Raw genomic sequence first — 20,845 nt, 5'->3', positions numbered from 1 at the left:
AGACTTGCATGATTAACCAGTGTGGTTTAAAATATCATTTGCAAGTTGGACTTTCATGTAACAGATCAATTTATCTGCATAAATGTAAAAGGTCAACAGCCTTGTACTATTGGTCTTTAGCTATTGCAATATTTTGCTTGTACGGTTTTCTTTCTTGATGACCGTCTTTCCTGTCAAGTTTCCCCAAAAACCCGCAATAACTCCTCCAACAACGCCGGCATCACCCCTGCTTACCTCTCGCCTCTTGGCCTCATTTTTGCGGTACTTGGTGAACAGGTGACAGAGTATATTAGCGCAGCAGCAGGCGACGTGGACCAGAGGGCCTTCCTTCCCTAAACTGAGCCCGGAGGAGACGGCTAAGACCAGGGTGATGGTCTTGATGATCAGGGTCCACTTCCCCAGGTAGCCCCGGATGATGAAGCCACTGAGGATGGTTTTAATCTGAGGAAGACGGAGGTGAGAGTGAGTGGGTTTGTTTGCATGTGCAAGGAGAAGATGAGGATATGTTTATGTTAGGGAGGGTTCAGTTTAGATACGCCTGTCTGAGTGTATAACCACAAGAAAGCGAGTGTAAACACAGAAGGAGGGCCGAAGGAGAGAAATGAGGTTTGTGTTTTGATATTTTTCTTTCAAATAAGTGGTTAATCTCTTGTGCGTGGCCCTGCTGACCTTTGAGAAACGAGAGTGTTGGGAGAAAACGATTCAAGTTCCACAAAATTAAACAGTTCTTCAACTGAGAGGAGTAGTGAGCAGGATAATATTTGGATTTGGAGGAAACTGGTGTATTTTTGTTTTCGTTTTTTTTAGAATGGACGAATCAGTGAGAAAATGTTTGGCTTTCCAGAGTGTAAGCAAATCTTTGGCTTTTCACCTCCTCAGAAATGAAGAATGAAAGAAACGGAGCGAACAGGAGAGTAAACAAAGGCAGATGGGCGAGAGCTGGACGCAAATAAATCAATGTGACTGGATGCTGTGATTAAAAAAAAGAAATGAGGGAACAGGAGAAGCAGAACTAATTGACCTGATGTTTATTAAAATTAAAAAGAAAAAAACTCTAAGTACGTGAATATACTAAGTTTCCTACAACTGAACAGGAGCAGCATTAACGAGCAACTCTTCTTTGTTGTTGTTGTTGATGTGTTTATGAATGAAGCTTTAAGTAATTCTTGTTCTCATGCTGCACCACCCCAACATGACAGCTCCCACTTTAACCACTGAATAACATTTCATAAGTTTCAAAGACTTTTATTGGCAAATAAATCAAACTTATGCAAAGAGTCAGTGTTAACAGTTTTGACCCTTCTTCTTCTGTAGTTCTCTTCTCTTCTGGGCCAAATCCTGAGTGATGTCTGCTTAATCAGTGCCTCAAGTCTAAAAATAGGCTAAAAATAACTTAGCCTACTGGTGAGAGGGACGTTGTTAGCTTTCCACATTCTGAAACTTCAAAAGCTTCAGGAGCTGTCCGCTCAGCACAGCATCAGCACCACGGAGAGACACAGATACATCTGTAGACTCGAGACAGAATTCACAATGTGTTTTTGGGACTTTCAGGTGTATGGACCGATGTTTTATTTTCTGATCAAACCAGAAAGCTTTAACGAACAGCTAGATTTGTCTCGCATTTACTGGCTGAGTTAATGCCAGTTAATGCAACATCGAAGCAACTGGAATCCACAGCTGTGTGTGTTCATGGAGCTGTATTTTCACCTGCTGGACATCACTACCTGACAAGTTTAACTGTCTTCAGAACATTGCAGAGGCCTTATTGACAGTATTTGGCTCCACATATCTGTGTGAGCAGATTTTCTCTCACATGAGTGTCCTTAGGTAGCAAATCCTCACAATTCTGAGCCAGAGGTCTGAACTGTCTTCATTTTTACATTTATTACAAAATCTAAATTAAAAAAAAAATCTTCTGGTATTTTAAAACATTTCAATAGAAAAATCTGATTTTGGAACCAATCCCAAATCATTTTAATGATATTGAATTGACTGCAGTACCTAAAAGGCCCACAAGAGGGCTGGGGACAATACTTAAAGAATTGCTGCTGTCAATGAACCGAAGAAACTGCGTTTGTTCTTTGTTTAAGAAAAAAAAAGAAAAAGAAAAAACACTGAGTCCAAAACATTTTCTTCTTTTTAAATGGGAAAATGTTTCTGTCATTGAAACAGTCAGTTCAAAGTTTGGGTAACAAGCTCCCTCTAACTTTCTGTAATTTTACAAATCTGTGTCCGATTAAGGAGCTGTGGGTGACGGGTTTCAGTGGTTTATTACAGCAGTGTGGAAAAACAGAGCTGTTCTGTGGCTTGCTTTTCTTTACATTTATATGTTAAAGATTTATTAAATATGACATTTTTAGGTTACATTCTTAAATTTTAAGAATTTTCTTTATAGTGAAAGAGAAGAGAATCTCCTGAAGGTGATTTTTGGCTCTATAGTTAATTATCTAACAGTCTTAGTGGTCCAACTATTCCTGATATCAAAACAGGCTCTAAGTGGCCTATGAACTAAATAAGAGATGAAATAAAAGCAACAACATAAAGTGTGAAAAAAGTGATTTAAACCATTAATATAATCAGTCACTTAAAAACTCTGTGATGGTTTACCATTACTGTTTAGAGTGCAGCCTCACCTCTGGTATTCCTGATCCGCATGCGTACGGAGCAAAGGCTCTGACCAGTATGACAGCCAAGAAGGAGAACATCAGAGCCCAAAATATGTACATCAGGTAGTTCATGATGTAGGCAAAGGGACCCTGCAGAGGCACACACACACACACACACACACACACACACACACACACACACACACACACACACACACACACACACACACACACACACACACACACACACACACACACACACACACACACACACACACACACGAAGTGACAAATGATTTTTGAAAAATTAATAAATAAACACAACAAACATAAATAAACATGACATAAATAACTAAGCAGTCATTAGATTTGTGGAAATCCTGAAGTCATAGTGGTTTGGATTTTGCACCATGACCGTTTTCAACCAGTAGATGGAGCCATAGCAGCACTGAAGCCTGAGGAACAGTCAACAAATCTCAAAATCAAGGCTTGGGATAACACTTCATTCACACATTTGGAGTCAAGAAAATCTCTCAAAAACAATTCTAATAATAATAACTGCTACCAACTATAAATTTGACGCATCAAAATCAGCAGAAAACCAGTTTTACTCTGAACACTTTCAGCTTTCTAGTTTTAAAATCTTCTCCTACCTCTGACTTTCCTGTTATGAGCTCAGCCCAGCTCTGCCACTGTGGACACCGGTCCCTCTCCTGGAACGTGGTCTCGTTAGACAACCAGCAGCAGTGCTCGTGGTTGAACCAGAAGCCTCGGAGACACAACCCTCCTTTCACGTCCGTCATCCAGTGGGCTGAGATGTCGATGCCGCCGGCTAGAGCACCTGAAAACGTTGAGAAGAAAGACAACAAGAAAGAAAAATCTGTAAGATAAAGACCCTAAAATAATAGAGAGAACCCCAAACAGTCAGACAGCTCCCCCTATGAGTAAGCACTTGGCAACAGTGGGAAGGAAAAACTCCCTTTTGACAGGAACAAACCTCTGGCAGAACCAGGCTCATGGAGGAGCAGCCATCTGCTGTGGCCAGTTGGAGGGTTAGGGGAGGACACGAGAAAGACACACTGTGGAAACACCGGCTTCAGCAGATTCTCCAATTGTTTCAAGTCTAAAACAGATCGTGCTCCTCTTCTTCAGCCTGAGGAGATAAGGCTAAATCCTTGACCTCCTTTAAAGTTCATCTTAAACTCACTTTATATAGATTTGTATTCTGTCCTCTCAATACAAGTAATTTACTTTTACAGCCTTTTATTGTCTGGTTACCGCCTTAACTTGTCTACGTTATTATTTCCGTTCCCTTTTTTATGGAATGACCCAATTTATTGTGATTGCCTGGTTTGCGTCTTACATTTTTCCTTTATCGTTTTAACAATCTCGACTTTTATGTTTGTTTGAATTTAGCCTCTGAGTGCATAACTCTGAGTTCTGTTTTTATAGGTGCTATATAGATAAAGTTTATTATTTTTATTATGCATATCTGAGTACGACCAAATGTCAGAGAAGTGGATCACTGTAATCTGAACAAGTCAAGTTTACTACCCAAAGGGTCAACAAAAAGATTTTTAACCAACATTGCTAACATTCATTTCCTTTAGATATGTGCCGCCCTGCATATTTTCAGTGCTGTGTTCATGCTGCCTCGCAGCTCTAAACCCGTTTTCTGTCACCACATGGGATATAATGTTCAGCTGATGCAGGCAGCAATGAAACCAGAGAAAAAGTCTGAGCAAGTACAAACGCTTTCCATCAAAGTGAAGCCTGAAAGTAAGGCCTGGGAAGATCAGTTAAATAACTGTGTTTTTAAGAGCAGTGCCCTAAAGTCTGTTGCCACAGCAGATAATCTACCTCCATCTCACCCAATCCCCGCCATCCTTCTGTGTAACACAAACCATCTGCATGTCCTCCTTCACTTCTAATTACTGAGCTCCATCTTTAATATCCTTTGTCCAGTATATCCACTATCCTTCATCTGGACAAGCCCAAACCATCTCAGCCTTGGCTCTTTAACTTTGTCTCCCTACTGCTCAGGACCTGAGGTCACAAATTCAGGAAAGATATGACAACATTTCAATAAACCACTCAGAATTTGAGCTGCTGCACTTAAGAGGGACAATTTATGCGCGAGACACCCAATTCAAAACAGTGTATTTGCATCTGTAGCGTATAAAGAATTTGCATACTTTATGCTGCAGTTTGTTTTTCAATTCACAGCATCTGGATTTAGTTTGCTTTTCCTTCCTTATGATTGTGTCTACCTGTTATTTAAGAGAACTGTGGTAATAAAGCATTAATAAATGTATGTGTGGGGATGAGTGTGTGCAGTACCTGACATGAGTCCCACCAGCAGCATGAGCAGCCACCCTGAGAAGGCATCACTGATGCTGTGCAGCAGGGCCACAGTGGACTGTCTGCTCTTATTGGTGATCTGGATGAACGGAGAAATGAAAGAAATGAAAGTGAAAATTTCTTCCATATCCTAAAAACATGGCATTAAAGTCATTTGAATGATGCTGAGACCTCTGAAAATATACAGCTGGTCAAGAAAAAAGTGACGAGTTATATTTAAGTACATTTATCTCATGTGCTGCTGTATTGATGGCTCATGTAATAAGGCGTGAAGTCCAAGCTATATCTGCACATAACCTCCATCGTCCCTGTTTCTACTCTAAAAAGTGTGGCGATACATAAACAACCCACATAATGCTAAATAAAACAAGGAACAGATCGGGATCACAAAGTGATTCACAATCATAAACAAATTTAAAAAATAAATAAATCCAGTCCACAGGTATCAAATGACATTGTAGTGCATTTAATGCAAGTTTAGAAGCCGCCAACTCAAACACAAAGTCTTCTTTAGTTTTCAGTCTAGGACCAGGAACCAATAAGAGCTTTTGGTCAGAACACCTCGATGAACCAACACCATACCCATGGATGCAGGAGTTTGCTAATGTAAGTAGGCATATGAACATATCTGTCAAACAACTTCATGGGGAGAGTGCAAAAATGACAAAATAGATCCCCACTTAGAGGACCGAGTAAGTAGTCGTTCAGGAGCTTTGTGGACCACTTATAAGTGCTCTGAAGATGACTCGCTGAGGCAACGAACGGTGACGCACCAAACATGAGGAAACAAAGCAGTAATCATTTGTATTTTTGATTTGGACACCATGTGACGGACCCAGATCTACCAAAAAAAATAAAAAATTGACCTTGACCTGATGCTTGCTTTGGCACCCAGAGAGTAAATTCCTCATCTTGTTATAGGTATGATCGTGAAATTCATCTAACTCCCCCCAAAAACATCCTTCCTCCTTACCTCCCTGTGTCTGTCCCGGTCTTTGCTCTTCTCTCTGACCCAGTCGATGGTGTTGAAGTCTTCATAGGTGCCCACTCCAGGCAGCGGATCCTCCAGGGGGTCAACAAGCCTGCTGGGGCCGTTACCGTTCATACCGGCTGTTCTGCTGGTGCCGTTACTCTCCTCGTAAACTCCTGAAAGCAAGGGACAGAAGGTACATTTGAGACAGAGCAATGAAGCCACATTCAAACACCTGTCGCTTCAGCACTTCCTGCAATGAGGCAATGTAAAGCACCTAAAGGGTGATGGGACCACAGACTGATGTATACGGAATATAACCTTTCCGCTTTAGGCTTCTCAGTTGCAGCTTTACTCATCTAGAATAACCAGTGTTAGCTTCATTTACTGAGCAGAGAAACTCAATTTAAATGCATGTAAGTATAGGTCTGCCCTGAGGATGGAGGAAGAGGAAAGACCACAGGTTTATCTCATTAGGAGCACGAATTTCAGTAAATCTAAGAGTAGAAATTTAGGTTTCTGATATACAAACAGAGAAAAGCTGTTCAGAAACATGTACCATCACCATTGTGCCGAGTTGGTGTAACTTGAAATACACAGACACAAACTATCGCTCAATTCTTTTCTCGGGGACCTTCTGCATTCATTCTGGCTCTACATGTTTATTCATGTAGTCCAACAGAGCAGCTTTGCATGAATAACTGATGAATAACTGTTCAAGCAATCCTTGTTTGTCTTACACTGTCAGAAATAAGCTTGTTTTTCACACTTTCCACTGTTTCACTAAAGCTTGGTGAGCAGTTAGTGAGTGTTTGCAGACAAGTCAGCATCTTCTAGGCAAATTACAGGCAACCGCTGGCAACCTGCTTTGTGATCAAAGCAACTTCAAGGAGCTTTTTCAGTGCAGCACTGCATACCTCTTTGCAACCGATTCACTTATCGACATCAAGCAACCTCCAGCTACCACTTGTCAACCAACCAGGGATCACACATTTTCCTCAGTGACATGTGGCTGCTGGGAGGTTATCAGCTGGTCTCTATGCCTGTGTGACTCTGAAACTTGATTTAATCCCACATTGCAACCTTCTGGATCATTCAAGTCGTAGTATAGTTACATTTCTTGTAAGGAGCATGTCAAGTTACGGCATAAGATTAAAAGGACTTTCTGGTTACGTCATAAGTTACAATGTAAGATTTCCTGCTAAAGCATAATTCAGGCGTAAATGGGGCCTAAGCAGGTTTTCACCTGATTAGCTGGCCTTCCCAAAGGAAAGTCTTAACAGTAAGTGAGTGGGATTCGGTGTTGATGATGACCATGTTAGGGATATCCTCTCTCACTGACATCATACAGAGTCGGGAGTAGTAAAAGAAATTGTCTGAATTTAAGTCGGGGTGTCAAACTCCAGGCCTCAAGAGCCGGTGTCCTGCAGGTTTTAGATCTCACCCTGGGCCAAAACACCTGAATCACATGACTATTTCATTCCCAGGTCTCTGGAGATCTTCAAGACATGCTGAGGAGGAAATGTAGCCATTTAAATCAGCTGTGTTGGATCAAAGACAGCTAAAACCCTGGGAGACAGTAAAAATATTACATTTAAAAAACACAAATTTGAAAAGTACCACAAAAAATCTTAAGCAAGTATTTTACATATATTAAAGTCTTCACAGCATTTAAGCTTGAGAGCGACAGAAATGTCTTTCTTACAGAAATAGCACTTGTTTTTCAAAGATGAATGTGTCAACAGCAGCAAAATGAGTTCCTCCTTCTCTCAAGCAAAATCTGACTACTGTATAAAATAACACACAGACACACATAGGCCTAAATGCTAAGAGTGGTAACCCCACTGCTGAGTCTTATTACAAAGCAAAGAAAAAGGGTAAAAAGAAAAACAAATTGCCCACAAAAGAGCAACAGGAAAAGTGCATTGTAGCCTGCTTCTATGATTTTGATAACACCAATCCTATACAATGCTGTATTGATGAAAGTCTGAGGGAAAGACACACAAGGCTCTGAGATCGAGTTCTGCTTTATTCTCTCAAGCAGCTCCAGAACAAAAGAGCCTGAGTACGTGGCAGCGTCTGCGCTACAGGCAATCATATCCAGACAGCAGCAACCAATCAAAAACAGATCCAAACGGAAACAGGAAACAACGCAGGGAGACCTTCAGATTTACGCAGCGAGGAACTGTGTTATTATGAGCCCAAAACAATGGCCTGAGCTGAAATTAAAAGTGTTTTCACTTGAGTATTAATGCGGAGCACAATATAATTGTAATGACTGGGAAAGCAGAGGAGAGAACTACCCCTGAGAACTAAGGGGGGGAAACCCACAGTACGCATGAACTTACATTAGTGTTAGGAAGATGGTTCTCCTCAGGTGATCATGAAGTGCAGTGTGGTGAAATTCCAGCTTGTGATTCTGATGTGTGATCAGGAAGCTACGACTGGTCTGATTACTTCACATTTCTGCGTTTTGTAACACTACAGCAGCAGAATGTTATTATGCAACAACACAAAGGGGGCATTTTACACACCCGAGCTGACAGGTTAGACTGGTTTTACAGGGTGAATTAACAGAACTGATCTGTTGATATTTGTATCAGCATGGTTTAGAGGAACACCAGTATGGGTGAGTGAATTAATAAAGGGGAAAAAGAAGGCACAGCTTGTCATGCAGAGGCAAAGTTGTAGCCACAGCTACGTCGTTAAGTATTAACCTTTTCAGTACACGGATCGTTTTGCCCAATCACCAGAAGCCTGGTTTGAGACCCCGTTTGTAAACTTATATAAACTCCTGACAAGAATCCTTCTTGCAGGTGTCAAAATGCCTTGTTCACTGGCACATTTACAGCACTACTGTAGTATGACTGGCAATGGAGGTCTTTATTAGTAGGAAACACTAAAAGCTATGAAAATCCAGTTAAAAGTCCAAAATGAAGGCCCTCTGTTACATTATCCAAAGCTGTCCAGTGCGCCGGATTAGAGTCTTTACAAGCCGATTCTGGCCCCTGAGGCTTATGTTTGACAACGCTGATATAGACATCACTGTCTCAAGTTATGCAAAACATCCCTTTCTGCAACGTTAGAGGGCAGCTGAGGGTAATGAAGCCTGTGACATACCTGTGGTAACAATCACTCATCTTAAAAAAAAAAAAAAAACAACAACAGCATGAGCTAGTTCAAGGTTTATCGTATCCGCCCTCGTGCCATTTATTAGCCATACTGCACACTGTGTGCAGGAACAGGCCGCAGGCCTCCATGACCCTGATAGTGATGGTCTGCTAATGTGAAAACAAAACATAAATAACTGGAAAAATGTTCTTGGTCATATTGTGCTCAACGCCCTGCATCCAAGTCCATCTCGGAGTCCTCCACACGATGTGGAAATGCAACATCTGTGTTAAATTGTTTTCCTTTCCTGACGCTGTGATTGGGTGAAAAAAAAAATCTCAGAATAAAGAAAACAACTTTGTTGACAGTTCAAACTTTCAAAATCATGAAGTGTGTTATGCTTTGTTCTGCTTGTGTTCAGCACTGGACACAAACTGTGGTGCAAACCAGGGCCTCGCCCTAATCCTCCGATCTCTCCCAGGCTGAAATGTTAACAATTTGTTTCTGTGTGAAGACATTTTGGTTTTGTTCCTTTCTCCATGTGCACTGACAGCACCAACAGTTTTATTCAGATTGTAAAACAAACACTTCCTGCTCAAAGTCCTGAAGGAGAAAAAGCAGCAGAAGCCCCATTAAACACACTCTTACTGCACTTACACCTTATATCTATTTGCTTTGCAATACGCCTGGGTTGTATCATATTTAGCTTTTTAGATAAGTTATTCAACATACAATAGCAATCATATTTAATTATTTTGCATTTACTGTATTTTATTTAGATTTCAACATTTTTATATTTATGTACCTTTTTTTTTATCTTTACTTAATATTTTATTTATATTTTTATTTATTTTTCCTTGAGATCCATATCCATTTTATTTAGATTTGGATTTGACAGTCATGCTGTTTTATATTCAAATTTTCATTCATCTAAAATGCATTTTTATTATTTAACATTTTATTTACATTTTTATAGATTTTCATATCAACTTCTGTAATGATAAAGTGTTTTATTGCATTTTATTTAGATTTTAGTTACTGAACTCCTTCAATTTATTTATTTAATTTTTGTCATTTTGTAGTTTGTGTTATTTTATTGCACTACACATTTACTCTGCTTCATTTAAGCCATTATTGTACATGTTGTACTTAATGTTTTGGATGCTGTAAAACAGAAACAGTCCTAATTTATCTAATCCTATCTTGATCCTGATTACCAAAAACTGACGAAACACGCGATATTCAAACAGACCAAAAGAAGGCATGAAAGTGACAGAGACACCCAATAACACAAATACACACTTATTCAGACTGAGTGTAAAAGACCTTAAACAGTCACACATCGAGACATGACCATTGTTTGGACTGCGTCTTGTATCAATTACAGTGACATATATAAGTACATACACACCAGCACACCAACCACATGACTCACTGCATGATGGCCGTAAATGGTCTTAATGATTAAACTCTGGTGCCATAAAGTTCAAGATGTCAGCAGAAAAACAGAACAAAGCAAAGTCGAGGTTTTAAGATTAAGTGCAAATTTAAACAGTTGGTGTATAAAAGAAGACAGTAGATAAAACACTGAACATGACTGCCGAGGAGTTGCAGTGATTGTGCTGAAACTATTTAACTCTCGGCTCTGTTAAAGCAGACTTCTTGTTTATGACAGCGTGAGAGCAGAGTACACTGGCAGTGAAAAGAAAAAGAAAATCTGCGCTGAAAGGAAAACACTCTCAGTGACACAAACTCACCATTCTCAATCAAATCCTCCTCATCCAGCTTCTTAGTCCAGAACTCCCAGTGCATCTCTCCTCAGCCCCCCCTCAAACTCCCAAAACTTAAAATCCACAACCGGTGCTACGACTCAGACTGAAAACTGCCCACAGTCCCTCCTTTGGACTCCAACAGAGCGCCCCGAAGGCTGTTGAAGGAAGTGAATGACTGGCTAATCCGCCTGGGAAGTCTTTGATGACTTGCTGAGCTGTTTTTAAAGGTTTGTGAGCTGTAGCTGCTTGACGAGGGCAGATTACTGCGTAAAAATGAGATCACGTGTGTTTACAAGGTCTTTCACCTCCTGAATGCTGCGGGACCCTGATAGCTGACAGGAAGAAAGGTTGTGTGGTACACAGTGCTGTGGAACAGGGTCAGGCTGTGGGTTACATTTACTCTCCATTCATTCTGTGAACGCAGTCCTCTTGAATATCAATTGCCGAACAGCTCGTGCTCTGATAAGCACCGCTGACCTACAGGCAAAACAAAAGCCGTGAAAGAAATTTGAAATTTAAAAAGCTCTTTTCTACCTCAGACAGAGTGCTTTTAAAAAGGGGGGATAAAAGTCGACTAAACGAACGAATGAATTATTACCAGTTAACACTTTTATAGCCTTAACCGTGGACTTAACTGCACTTTAACCCTATTAAGAGACGCTGAACTAAAAGCGAGTGATGTCAACAATGCTGTGAACTCAGGAGAATTTAGTTATCTCACTGCTACACACAGCCATCACATTTCTATGAGATACACAGTATTTACAGTAGATATGGTTCAACCACACTGAAAATTCAGGCTTTATAAAGGTCTTTCTGATTTTTTCTTTGGACATTTGTTTGCTTTTTTACTCATTTGCAATCCAGTCCAGACCACTGTTGTGTCTACACATAACACACTAGGGTTGGGCGATATGTTAAAATTTTCCAACTGGCCATCATCAGTCCCACAGTCGAGACAGACTTTTTGATGGGCGGAACAATGTAATCATGCACGGACTGATTTGCGCGTTTATCACACAGAAGAAGTTCAAACACGGCCAAACAAATTTCCCCCCCAAAAAACCCCTGTCAGCGTTAACGGGGCTTAAACGCGGTCATCACGATTAAAAATTTTAACGCGCTCAAACCATCTGGAGCGCAGAATGAACAAACTTTGGACAAACTGCCCGAAATGCGTTGACAGAGATGTTTCAGGGATTTTGACTCAGTCTACGCTCCAGATGCGTTAATTGGTAATCGCGTTGTCGTGATGACGTCTCGTTAACGCTGACAGCACTAAAAACATGTAAAGTTGCCAAGTTGGGATTTCTTTGGCTTTAAACCAGATGAAAGAGGTAAACCTAAGGATGTAATCAAAGCGGTGTGCCGCTTGTGCAGATGTATAGTGCGAGAAAAGTACTCAAACATGACTAACTTTTATGGGCATATATGTGTCCACCATCTGGCTGAGTATGCTAGACCAGCGGTCCCCAACCTTTTTTGCGCCACGGACCGGTTTATGCCCAACAATATTTTCACGGACCGGCCTTTAAGGTGTCGCGGATAAATACAGTAAAATAAAACTAGTACTGGTACCGAAAAAAAGAAGATTTATTCATAACACACGTGAAAAGACCCAGGAAAACCGAGTAAACGATAAAAACGATAACAAAATAACGCTGAAAACCAATAAAAACCCTGAAAACTATACATTTCACACCTGAGCCTCAACTCTCGCGGCCCGGTACCAAACGACTCACGCACCGGTACCGGTTCGAGGCCCGGGGGTTGGGGACCGCTGTGCTAGGCTATCACCAGCTTCTGCAGCTCTATCAACAAGCATTTGGGCGCACTCTGAGGAGGGTGCATTTACTCGCAGATGAAAGAGGGTGCTATTAAAACAGCATTATTTTTTTTCCTGTTGACAGCTTCTATTAGCTCTATCATTATTTGCAAACTTATTCATGGGCAAATAAATAAATAAATTGCCCTTTTAAAAACTATCGATGATATCGTCGATAGTCGATATATTCGTCCAATCGCCCAACCCTATAACAGACTAAGCAAAAAATATATATTTTAAATCACATCTTTAAGCACTTTGTTCTAGCAACCTGTTTCTTTAGCTGACTCTATGAAAAAGTAGCTTGACAGGCAAAAAAAAATCAATAAAAGTACACAAACAAGCTATTAGCTGAAAACAATATTTGAGCCAAAACTTAAATTTGGACTTCATCACACCTGTTGCCACTGTTGAATGTCCAGATGTATGTATGATGTATGTATGCACAGACAGAGTCAGGACAGAGGTACAACAGTGAGCGTTTACAGCCATCTGTGAAACACGGTGGAGGCTGTATCATGGTTTGTGGCTTGGTTTCAAGTAGTATCAGATTTTGACCCACCGTGCAACAACATCTGGAAACCATCTGATTTGCAGAGGTTTTATTTTTAAGTATGACAAGGATTCAAAAAACAAAACAGAACAAAACAAAAAACTGCCAATTCATTGTGTTTAAAGAAATGACAAGACAAGATGGTTTGGCAAGACAGTTCAGGCTGTGCTGAAGAATAAAGGTGGTCATACCAAAGACTGACTCTCAGGCTGGTACAAGCTCAGTTTTTGTCATATATACTGTATTTACACATATGTTTACACATTTAATCATTAGATTTCATCAATTTCTCATTTTCCTGATAAAGGTCATTTGTCCCTGTAATGCTCTGAAAGTTAAAACTAGAATTTTAAAATGGAGCCTAAATCTGATTGGTAGCCAGTGCAGCGAGTTTAACACAGGGGTCATACGAGCGCCCTTGTTGGAGCGGGTCAGTAGCCTCGCTGCAGAGTTTTGAACAACCTGTAGACGAGCTAGACCTTTTTTGTTTAGACAAGTAAACAGGCTGTTACAGTAGTCGAGTCTTGTAGAGACAAAAGCATGTATTATCATCTCGAGTTCACTTGTTGACACGATGGATCTACATTTTGAATAGTTCCTCAAGTGAAAAACGCAGGTTCTTACTATCTGATTTAAATGTCCCTCCAAAGAAAAAGTTTCAGCAAAAATAACACCCAGGCTTCTATGGTTATGTTTCTGTGAGGAACCCAAGTCACCCAGTCGCCGTTTAATATCAGGTATTGCACTGTCTGGTGCAATAATCAAAGTTTCTGTTTTGGCCGGGTTTAGCTGTAAGCAATTATTGTTCAACCATTGTTTAATGTTGGTTAAACAGTCAGAGTTTATGAGCTTCAGCAGGCGGCTTAAATTAATAATATAGCTGAATATCGTCAGCAAAAAAGAAGACAGACCCAGGAGCCACCCCCAACCAGCTGAGGAATACGTTTCCCCTAGCAACCACTGGTTATATCACATCCAAAATGGTAGCAAATTATTGAGAAACGCATGCACAACATCATGTGAGAACCCTCAGTATATGCTTGATTGTAATTATTTTCCACATTTATTTTAAGTTACAAAAGCAATAGTTTAATCAAGCCAAGTCGTAAACAGGGATTCTCAGTCTGTTTGTATCACTGATTAAAACTTATTCAGTATTTCACATTCTTACCTACTGGAATCTACTGGTATTATAGTGGAAATAAAAAAAAGCTGGACTGGTGCATCCCTGGTGAAAATGGATATATGGTTCACAACCAAATGGAAATGTATATCTCTATATCCCCCCCCACACACACACACACACAAAAATGCACACGTTACAAAGACAACCTTCAAAGCACTGAATCAAACATGTTCCATCAAAGAGCAAAGAAACACTAGCATCCTGGCTACAAATCCATACCAAAAGCCAAAGAAAACATCCAATGCTTCCCAGAAACTGGGTTAACAACACGAAGACTCCCCCAGAGCAACACTGCTGGTTTCCAGCAAGGAACGTCATGCTGAGTTCAGCACTCGCTGTGTGTTCGAGTGTGCGTCCTGAGGGAACCAACCAGACTGATCATCACAGCGCGCGCACACACACACACACACGCAGAAAGAAAAAAGGCTCCGGTAAGGCTCTGAACCTTGAACTCTTCAGGTCTTGTCTCTATGGGAAATGGCGTCTCATGTGACCTCTATGACGTTTTGATGACTGACAAACAAACTCTGGAACACACTAACATAGTGGGCTGTCATTACTTTACGAAGCTAGAGATCTAAAAGTCATATTTACTAGGTCTGGGGAAAAATAAATCAATTAGGAATATGTGTCTGTGGCTGATTTGATTTTTTCCCTTATATGTAGAAGATCATATTTTGAAAGACCCTTTAAATATGAGGATGTGATGCAATAGTCCTGCTGGGAAATTACTGACAGGCAGCTTTGCAGAAAAGTGGCCCAGACCCAGACATTACAGAGAAGGAGGAACTAACATCAACAAGTCAGCAAAACGTAACTGAAAACTTTGAAGTGGTAAATCTAGGCAGTTACCAATTGACACGATTCTAGGTTGTTGTTTTTTAAAAACAAAAGACGTTTTAATTCAGATTTTATTAAAGGCAATGTTCTTTATTATATGCTTCAAACTGTCTGGGGGGTGGACCTGAATGTATATGAATGTGCAAGCAGTTACTGCAGTAAAAGGAAGTAAAAAGAAGAATGAGTAAGCTCAGCAAATCTCTGGCTCTGTTCGTGGTTTGAAGAGGAATTTTTACTATTATAGAGGTAAAGCTGTGACAAATTGGCAGCTGTTTTAACATTTAAGTATCCCCAGATGACCTTTATTTGACCCACTATAGAAAACCTCATCAGGTTTTGTAACTTTCTTGAATGCATTTCTGCTTCATTATGAAAATAAGCACTTTCATTTGCATAAGTCTTATTTACACATTTACTTACAAAAGGTAATCCCACTCCACGCTTAGTTCACTTATAAAGTAATTCCTAAAGAAAAAACAGAAATTACTTTGGTGAAACTAACGTGAATTTTAAAAAATTCATCAACATAAATAGATTAATACCTACATACATAAATAAACATTTTAAAAAGAACACTAATAATAAAAACAGAGAAACTTAATTTGGCAAGCAAACTAGTGTGCTAATTCATGCAAAAAGTATTTTAAAGTACTTGTTGTATTGTATAATGGTATATTAATCTATTTAATAAAGCATTTATTCATTTGCGTTTGATTTTGTCCATTTTAGTACTTCATAGTTATCACTGTAACATGTGACAGGCAGCCCTGTCAATCATTATAACCTGTTTTCATAGTTATGGTGTGATAAGACAGTTCAGTGCCTGATGCAGCAGGACTAGTTGTCAATTTCAGCTGCAATGAAAGCACTTTGGATAACAACAGCAGCACAAGTGATAAAGCAAAGGAACACAAACCCCAATGAACTGAAGAAACACTGTAAAGAAGAAAGGGCTAATACACAGAAATGGATTACTTTGACTTATTGCTGCTAAAGGTACAAACTAACTACACCAGTAGTACATTTTTTCACAGGACCGCAAAGAGTCATTTGAAACACTTTTAAAAACTTTAGCTGTCTCTCTGAGCAAAAATAGTGCTTTTCACTTTTCCATCATATCTTTGGAAATCCTTTCAAACTGTTAAGAGTTCAGATGCACATTTATTAACTACATGTCTACATAATAAAAGAAGCTGAAGCAACTAGATGCATCATTTCAAGGCTGTAGTTCTTCAATCGTCTCTCCTTTTGTTCCAGTTTTGCTAATACTACAGGAAGCGGTGTCTGAAAAGGGCTGGGAAAATCATCAAAGACCCCAGTCACCCATCACATGGACTCTTCACCCTCCTGCCCTCTAGGAGGCGCTACAGGAGCCTCTGGACTAAGACCACCAGGTACCGGAACAGCTTCTTCCCCACAGCTGTCAGACTCCTGAACTCTGCCTCCTGACATCTGACCCACGTTAAACTCATGGACTGGACATACACACACCCACAACCACCTACACACACACACACAATGGACAACTGTACCCTCAAACACACAATAATAACATGGACTAAACCACCACTCACAACCACTAGCACTTTATATAGCCTCTTAACTGCACTACTGTATAGTTCTGTGTAAATAATCATACGATCATTTTTAATTCTATAACTGTTTACAACTTGCATAGTTCCCATTTCTGTATAGTTCTTTATTTCATACTCTGTATTTTTTTTTTCTCATATTTATATCCTGTTCATAGTCTGTACATAGCTTGTACTCACTGCAGCCTGTACATACTTATAGTTATAGCATATTCATAACATACTTCATACCGTGTACATATTACAGACCATAATAGACCCATTTCTGTAATATACTCACATATCTATATTATTGCTAATATATATTGTAATATATCTATATCATGGCTAAAGCACTTCTGGATGGATGCAAACTGCATTTCGTTGCCCTGTACCTGTGACATGTGCAATGAAAATAAAGTTGAATTCTATTCTATTTTATTCTAATACAGCAAAGGATAAGGATCAAGGCGGTGTCAACAGTGGGCAGCTGGCACACCCAAGATATTTTCAGAAACACGTGGGATTATAATTACAGTGGAGAAGGTTATTGTGGATAATCGATATCAATTCTCACAATTTTAGAATAAATAAATAAATGAATGAAGAAAAAAAGAAAGGAAATGGTAAATAAATGATGGAGGAGTAATATCAGAGCCATTATAAAGACATGAAAAACTTTGGTAATAAAGAAAACAAATTAAATTCCTAGATTTCAACTGTAAGTATATTTAAATGAAAGACAAAATTTCAATATTCTGAAATTATGCGAGATGAAAGGTCCAGCAACACTTAAAACACTAAGGAACAACTTTATTAACAGACCAACGCCGTTGAGCTTGTGGGCTTGATCGTGGTCATTACAAAACACCAAACAGTTTGTGTTTAACTAAAAAAAAAAAAAAAAAAAGTATACTCCAGAGAAAAAAATAAAACCAACTAATCACCCATTAACACGCAAATAGGCTGACCAAGCATTCAAGCTGATGCTGCTGCTTGAACCAAAGTTCAAATAAGCTCTTGACTGAACCATTACAGATTTATAAGGGATGTCACCTTATACATCTTAAAGTGGTTCATTCCCAGATGTGCATAAAAACACAAGCTAGTTCAAATTAGACAACAATCACAGGAACTGTACAAATGAATTTCTTTACATTACCATTTTTTTCTAGACATATAAAAACAAAAATCTAGTGAATCACAGAAACTCATTAATAGATAGATTCTTATTCATACCCGTTAATACACTCTTTAAATGGAATATCCGGAATGCCTCAATAGCTTCCAATGCCTACAAAGAATAAAGGCGAGCTACAATGTTTTTTTATTAAAATAGCTTGCAACAGGGCTGGTTAAATCATTCCTCTTAATACAACATCCGTGTTTGTTCATTTGTTCTTTCAGAGGACAGGAGGTTTCTCCTTGATATATTTTGTTGCATGAAGACTCTATCATGTCTGTGAAGGTTCTCAGTCATCCAGGTCATCGTAGTCAAAGGAGCTTGCAAAGAAAAGCGTCTGGACTTCTTTAAGTTGCTTGAAGACGTTTCACCTCTCATCCGAGAAGGGCCAAGTTTCACAATGAACTCACCCGAAACCCTGGCTGATTGGGACCCACGCCCATTTTCACACCTTGGCTCAGGCGATTAGAGGATCATCAGGGGGTCCTTTTGTCCCTCTTTGGGGGGATACTCCCACCAGGTTTAAAATCTGGGACTCCCCACCATTTGACCTTAGAACTGAAGAAGCTTCTCGGATGAGAGGTGAAACGTCTTCAAGCAACTTAAAAAAGTCCAGACGCTTTTCTTTGCAAGCTCCTTTGAGGCGCTATCATGTGGACCAAAATGTTATTTTTGCAGGTAATAAGGACTTTTACATCAATAATCTTGCCATTTGTAGGGTCTTTAAATTATTTTTATTGTATTCCAGCGTGAAATAATGTATTCAGATCAGTAGGTTTGGAATAAAGAGAGGTGGACAGATATTTGTCATTTTTTTTGGTTACTCTTAAGTCAAGAAAGTTATTTTTTTTAGTACTATGATCAAGAGTACAACATAAACCTACAAAGTGTCAGTTTAAAAAATTCTACAAACTCCAGTAAATTGGTAACCGATCCCTTTCAAAGTAAAAATTCATCATATTAGACGGTGATTTTGTAGACCTAGTGTGAAGAAAATGTTCCAGTGACTCTAGGCCTGGTTCATGATCAATGTTTGTATACAAAGATTCAATATCTAAGGTACACATAATTATGAGGGTTAATAGGTGGGAGTTCTTTGAAGCAGAAAATAGGACCTAGTTGAAGTTGTTAATATGAAACTCTACAAAACTTGATATTCTCTCAGTTGCATTTCCAATTCCAGACACAGAGGTCTGCCAGGTGGATGTTCAAGACAGATTTTTTTGTAATATATACAAAAAAGCTCTTAAATGATGTTCATTAAGTAAAAAAGTTTTCTCCTTCAGAGAAATATCACCATAGAAGAAACACAAACTGTTTGGTGTTTTGACCTTGGTGAAGACCACAAGCTGAAACATATTGGCGTCTTAATGAAGTTGTTCCCTGGTGTTTCTGGAGTTTCCATCTCACCAGTTTTTTTAATCTTTCTCCACTCAACTCGGAAGTAGGTGAAGTTGTGCCAGACTTCTCTAAAATGTATTCATTTATATTCTCACAGAATTTTTTTTTCTCTTATACATTTACATTTTTTTTTCCCTATGTGTGCCTGCACGGTCTAAGCAAATCATGTAATTTGACAAATTCACTTGTTACTGTACTCAGGAGCAGATAACAGACATGGAGGAAAGCAAAGAGCTGGGAGAAGCAGCGACATGTTCACTTCCATTGGGGGATTAAAGGTATTCAAGGGGAAAGTGTTGTTTCTTTTGATGAACACAGTGCACACTGCCACGAGGACTAAGAAGAGCCATATACAGCAGGGGCGGAGAACTCCAGGCCTCAAGGGCCGGTGTCCTGCGGGTTTTAGATATCACCCTATGTCAAATGATTACAGGCCTCTACAGAACTTCAAGACATGTTGAGGAGGTTGCGATTTAAATCTGCTGTTTTGGATCAAGGACACATCTAAAACCTGCAGGAAACTGGCCCTTAAGGCCTGGAGTTCCCTACCCCTGATATACAGGACATAAAGGACAACCTTCACTGCACAGAAGTGTTTGACAGAAGGTTCAAAGCACTTTGATGTCAGTATTTGGACTAGCAGTGCCTCCCCAACCCAAACTTTCCTCTTCAAACACCGCAGGCTAATGAGTCCCTGGGAAACAGGTTACACAAGGATATAAACGAGCCTGCTTGGTAACAGGTTCAAGTGCTCGCTAACGACCAGTTAGGAATGACACAAACACTTCCTACTGCCAAGCTTCACCACGGAAAGTAACAAAAAGAAGGAAGTTTGAGCTGAAACATTAAAATGGCAGGAAACATAAAGAAAGACGAGCTGTCATTTATCAGGGTCTGAGAGTGGGACAGTTTAAGTTCAGAGTTGGATCACTCACTCTTAAGGGTAACCCAGTGGTTACTTAACTCATGGTGGATGCCACTGTGTACGAGACACATGGCTTATACACAATTTTCCTTGACCGATAATAACGCTGGTCAAAGCATATATTGTTATTGTTATTTTATTAGGTTCACACTTACCACAGTAACTGAGTTTAAATTAGCTTTCTTTACGCGAGTTTTCCACTTGGATGATATTAACCCAAGAGTTTTAGCTGATGTTTCTGAGTTCCCTGGAGCCAGGCACATAATTATATAATTAGTCTGAAACCTGCATGAAACTCAACTTCTGATTCTCCTTTATTCTACTCTCTCTCTTTTGAGCAATGATCTTCTTTCATAAACCATTGTGTAATAAAAAATAATAAAAAGCTAAAAACAAAAAATATATATTTCTCTGGCTTCAAAGAGCTGACACAGTGAAACACACAGCTCAACAGCAGGAGCAGCAGGCAGTATATCCACTGAGAACAAATCTTTATCTCATCTGCAGACCCATTGTTGGCACCGTTTTACTGTTCTGCTTA

General features: G+C 39.5%; 1 protein-coding gene across 4 annotated transcripts in view; it reads right to left on the bottom strand.

Moving 5' to 3' along the window:
• clcn5b (Cl-/H+ antiporter 5b) overlaps positions 1 to 20,845 on the bottom strand; it is a 45,569-nt gene that overhangs the window by 19,563 nt on the left and 5,161 nt on the right. For 2 of the 4 annotated variants that reach the window (XM_087835431.1, XM_087835425.1), the window contains exons 3-7: positions 5,941 to 6,113; positions 4,947 to 5,046; positions 3,260 to 3,447; positions 2,634 to 2,756; positions 235 to 441 (exon numbers count right to left, since the gene is read on the bottom strand). In XM_087835431.1, the coding sequence (XP_087691557.1) occupies positions 235 to 441; positions 2,634 to 2,756; positions 3,260 to 3,447; positions 4,947 to 5,046; positions 5,941 to 6,113 (791 nt within the window). Of the gene's footprint in view, positions 1 to 234; positions 442 to 2,633; positions 2,757 to 3,259; positions 3,448 to 4,946; positions 5,047 to 5,940; positions 6,114 to 10,805; positions 11,176 to 14,603; positions 14,623 to 20,845 lie in introns of those variants that run through there. The other 2 variants (XM_087835441.1, XM_087835436.1) reach the window with 2 other exon arrangements.

Source organism: Neolamprologus brichardi, chromosome 3 (assembly GCF_056152115.1).
Source record: "Neolamprologus brichardi isolate AB-2024 chromosome 3, ASM5615211v1, whole genome shotgun sequence".
NCBI classification, from domain to species: Eukaryota; Metazoa; Chordata; class Actinopteri; order Cichliformes; family Cichlidae; genus Neolamprologus; species Neolamprologus brichardi.
The sequence above is the reverse complement of the archived record's forward strand: the minus strand, read 5'-3'. Positions and strand labels throughout refer to the sequence as shown.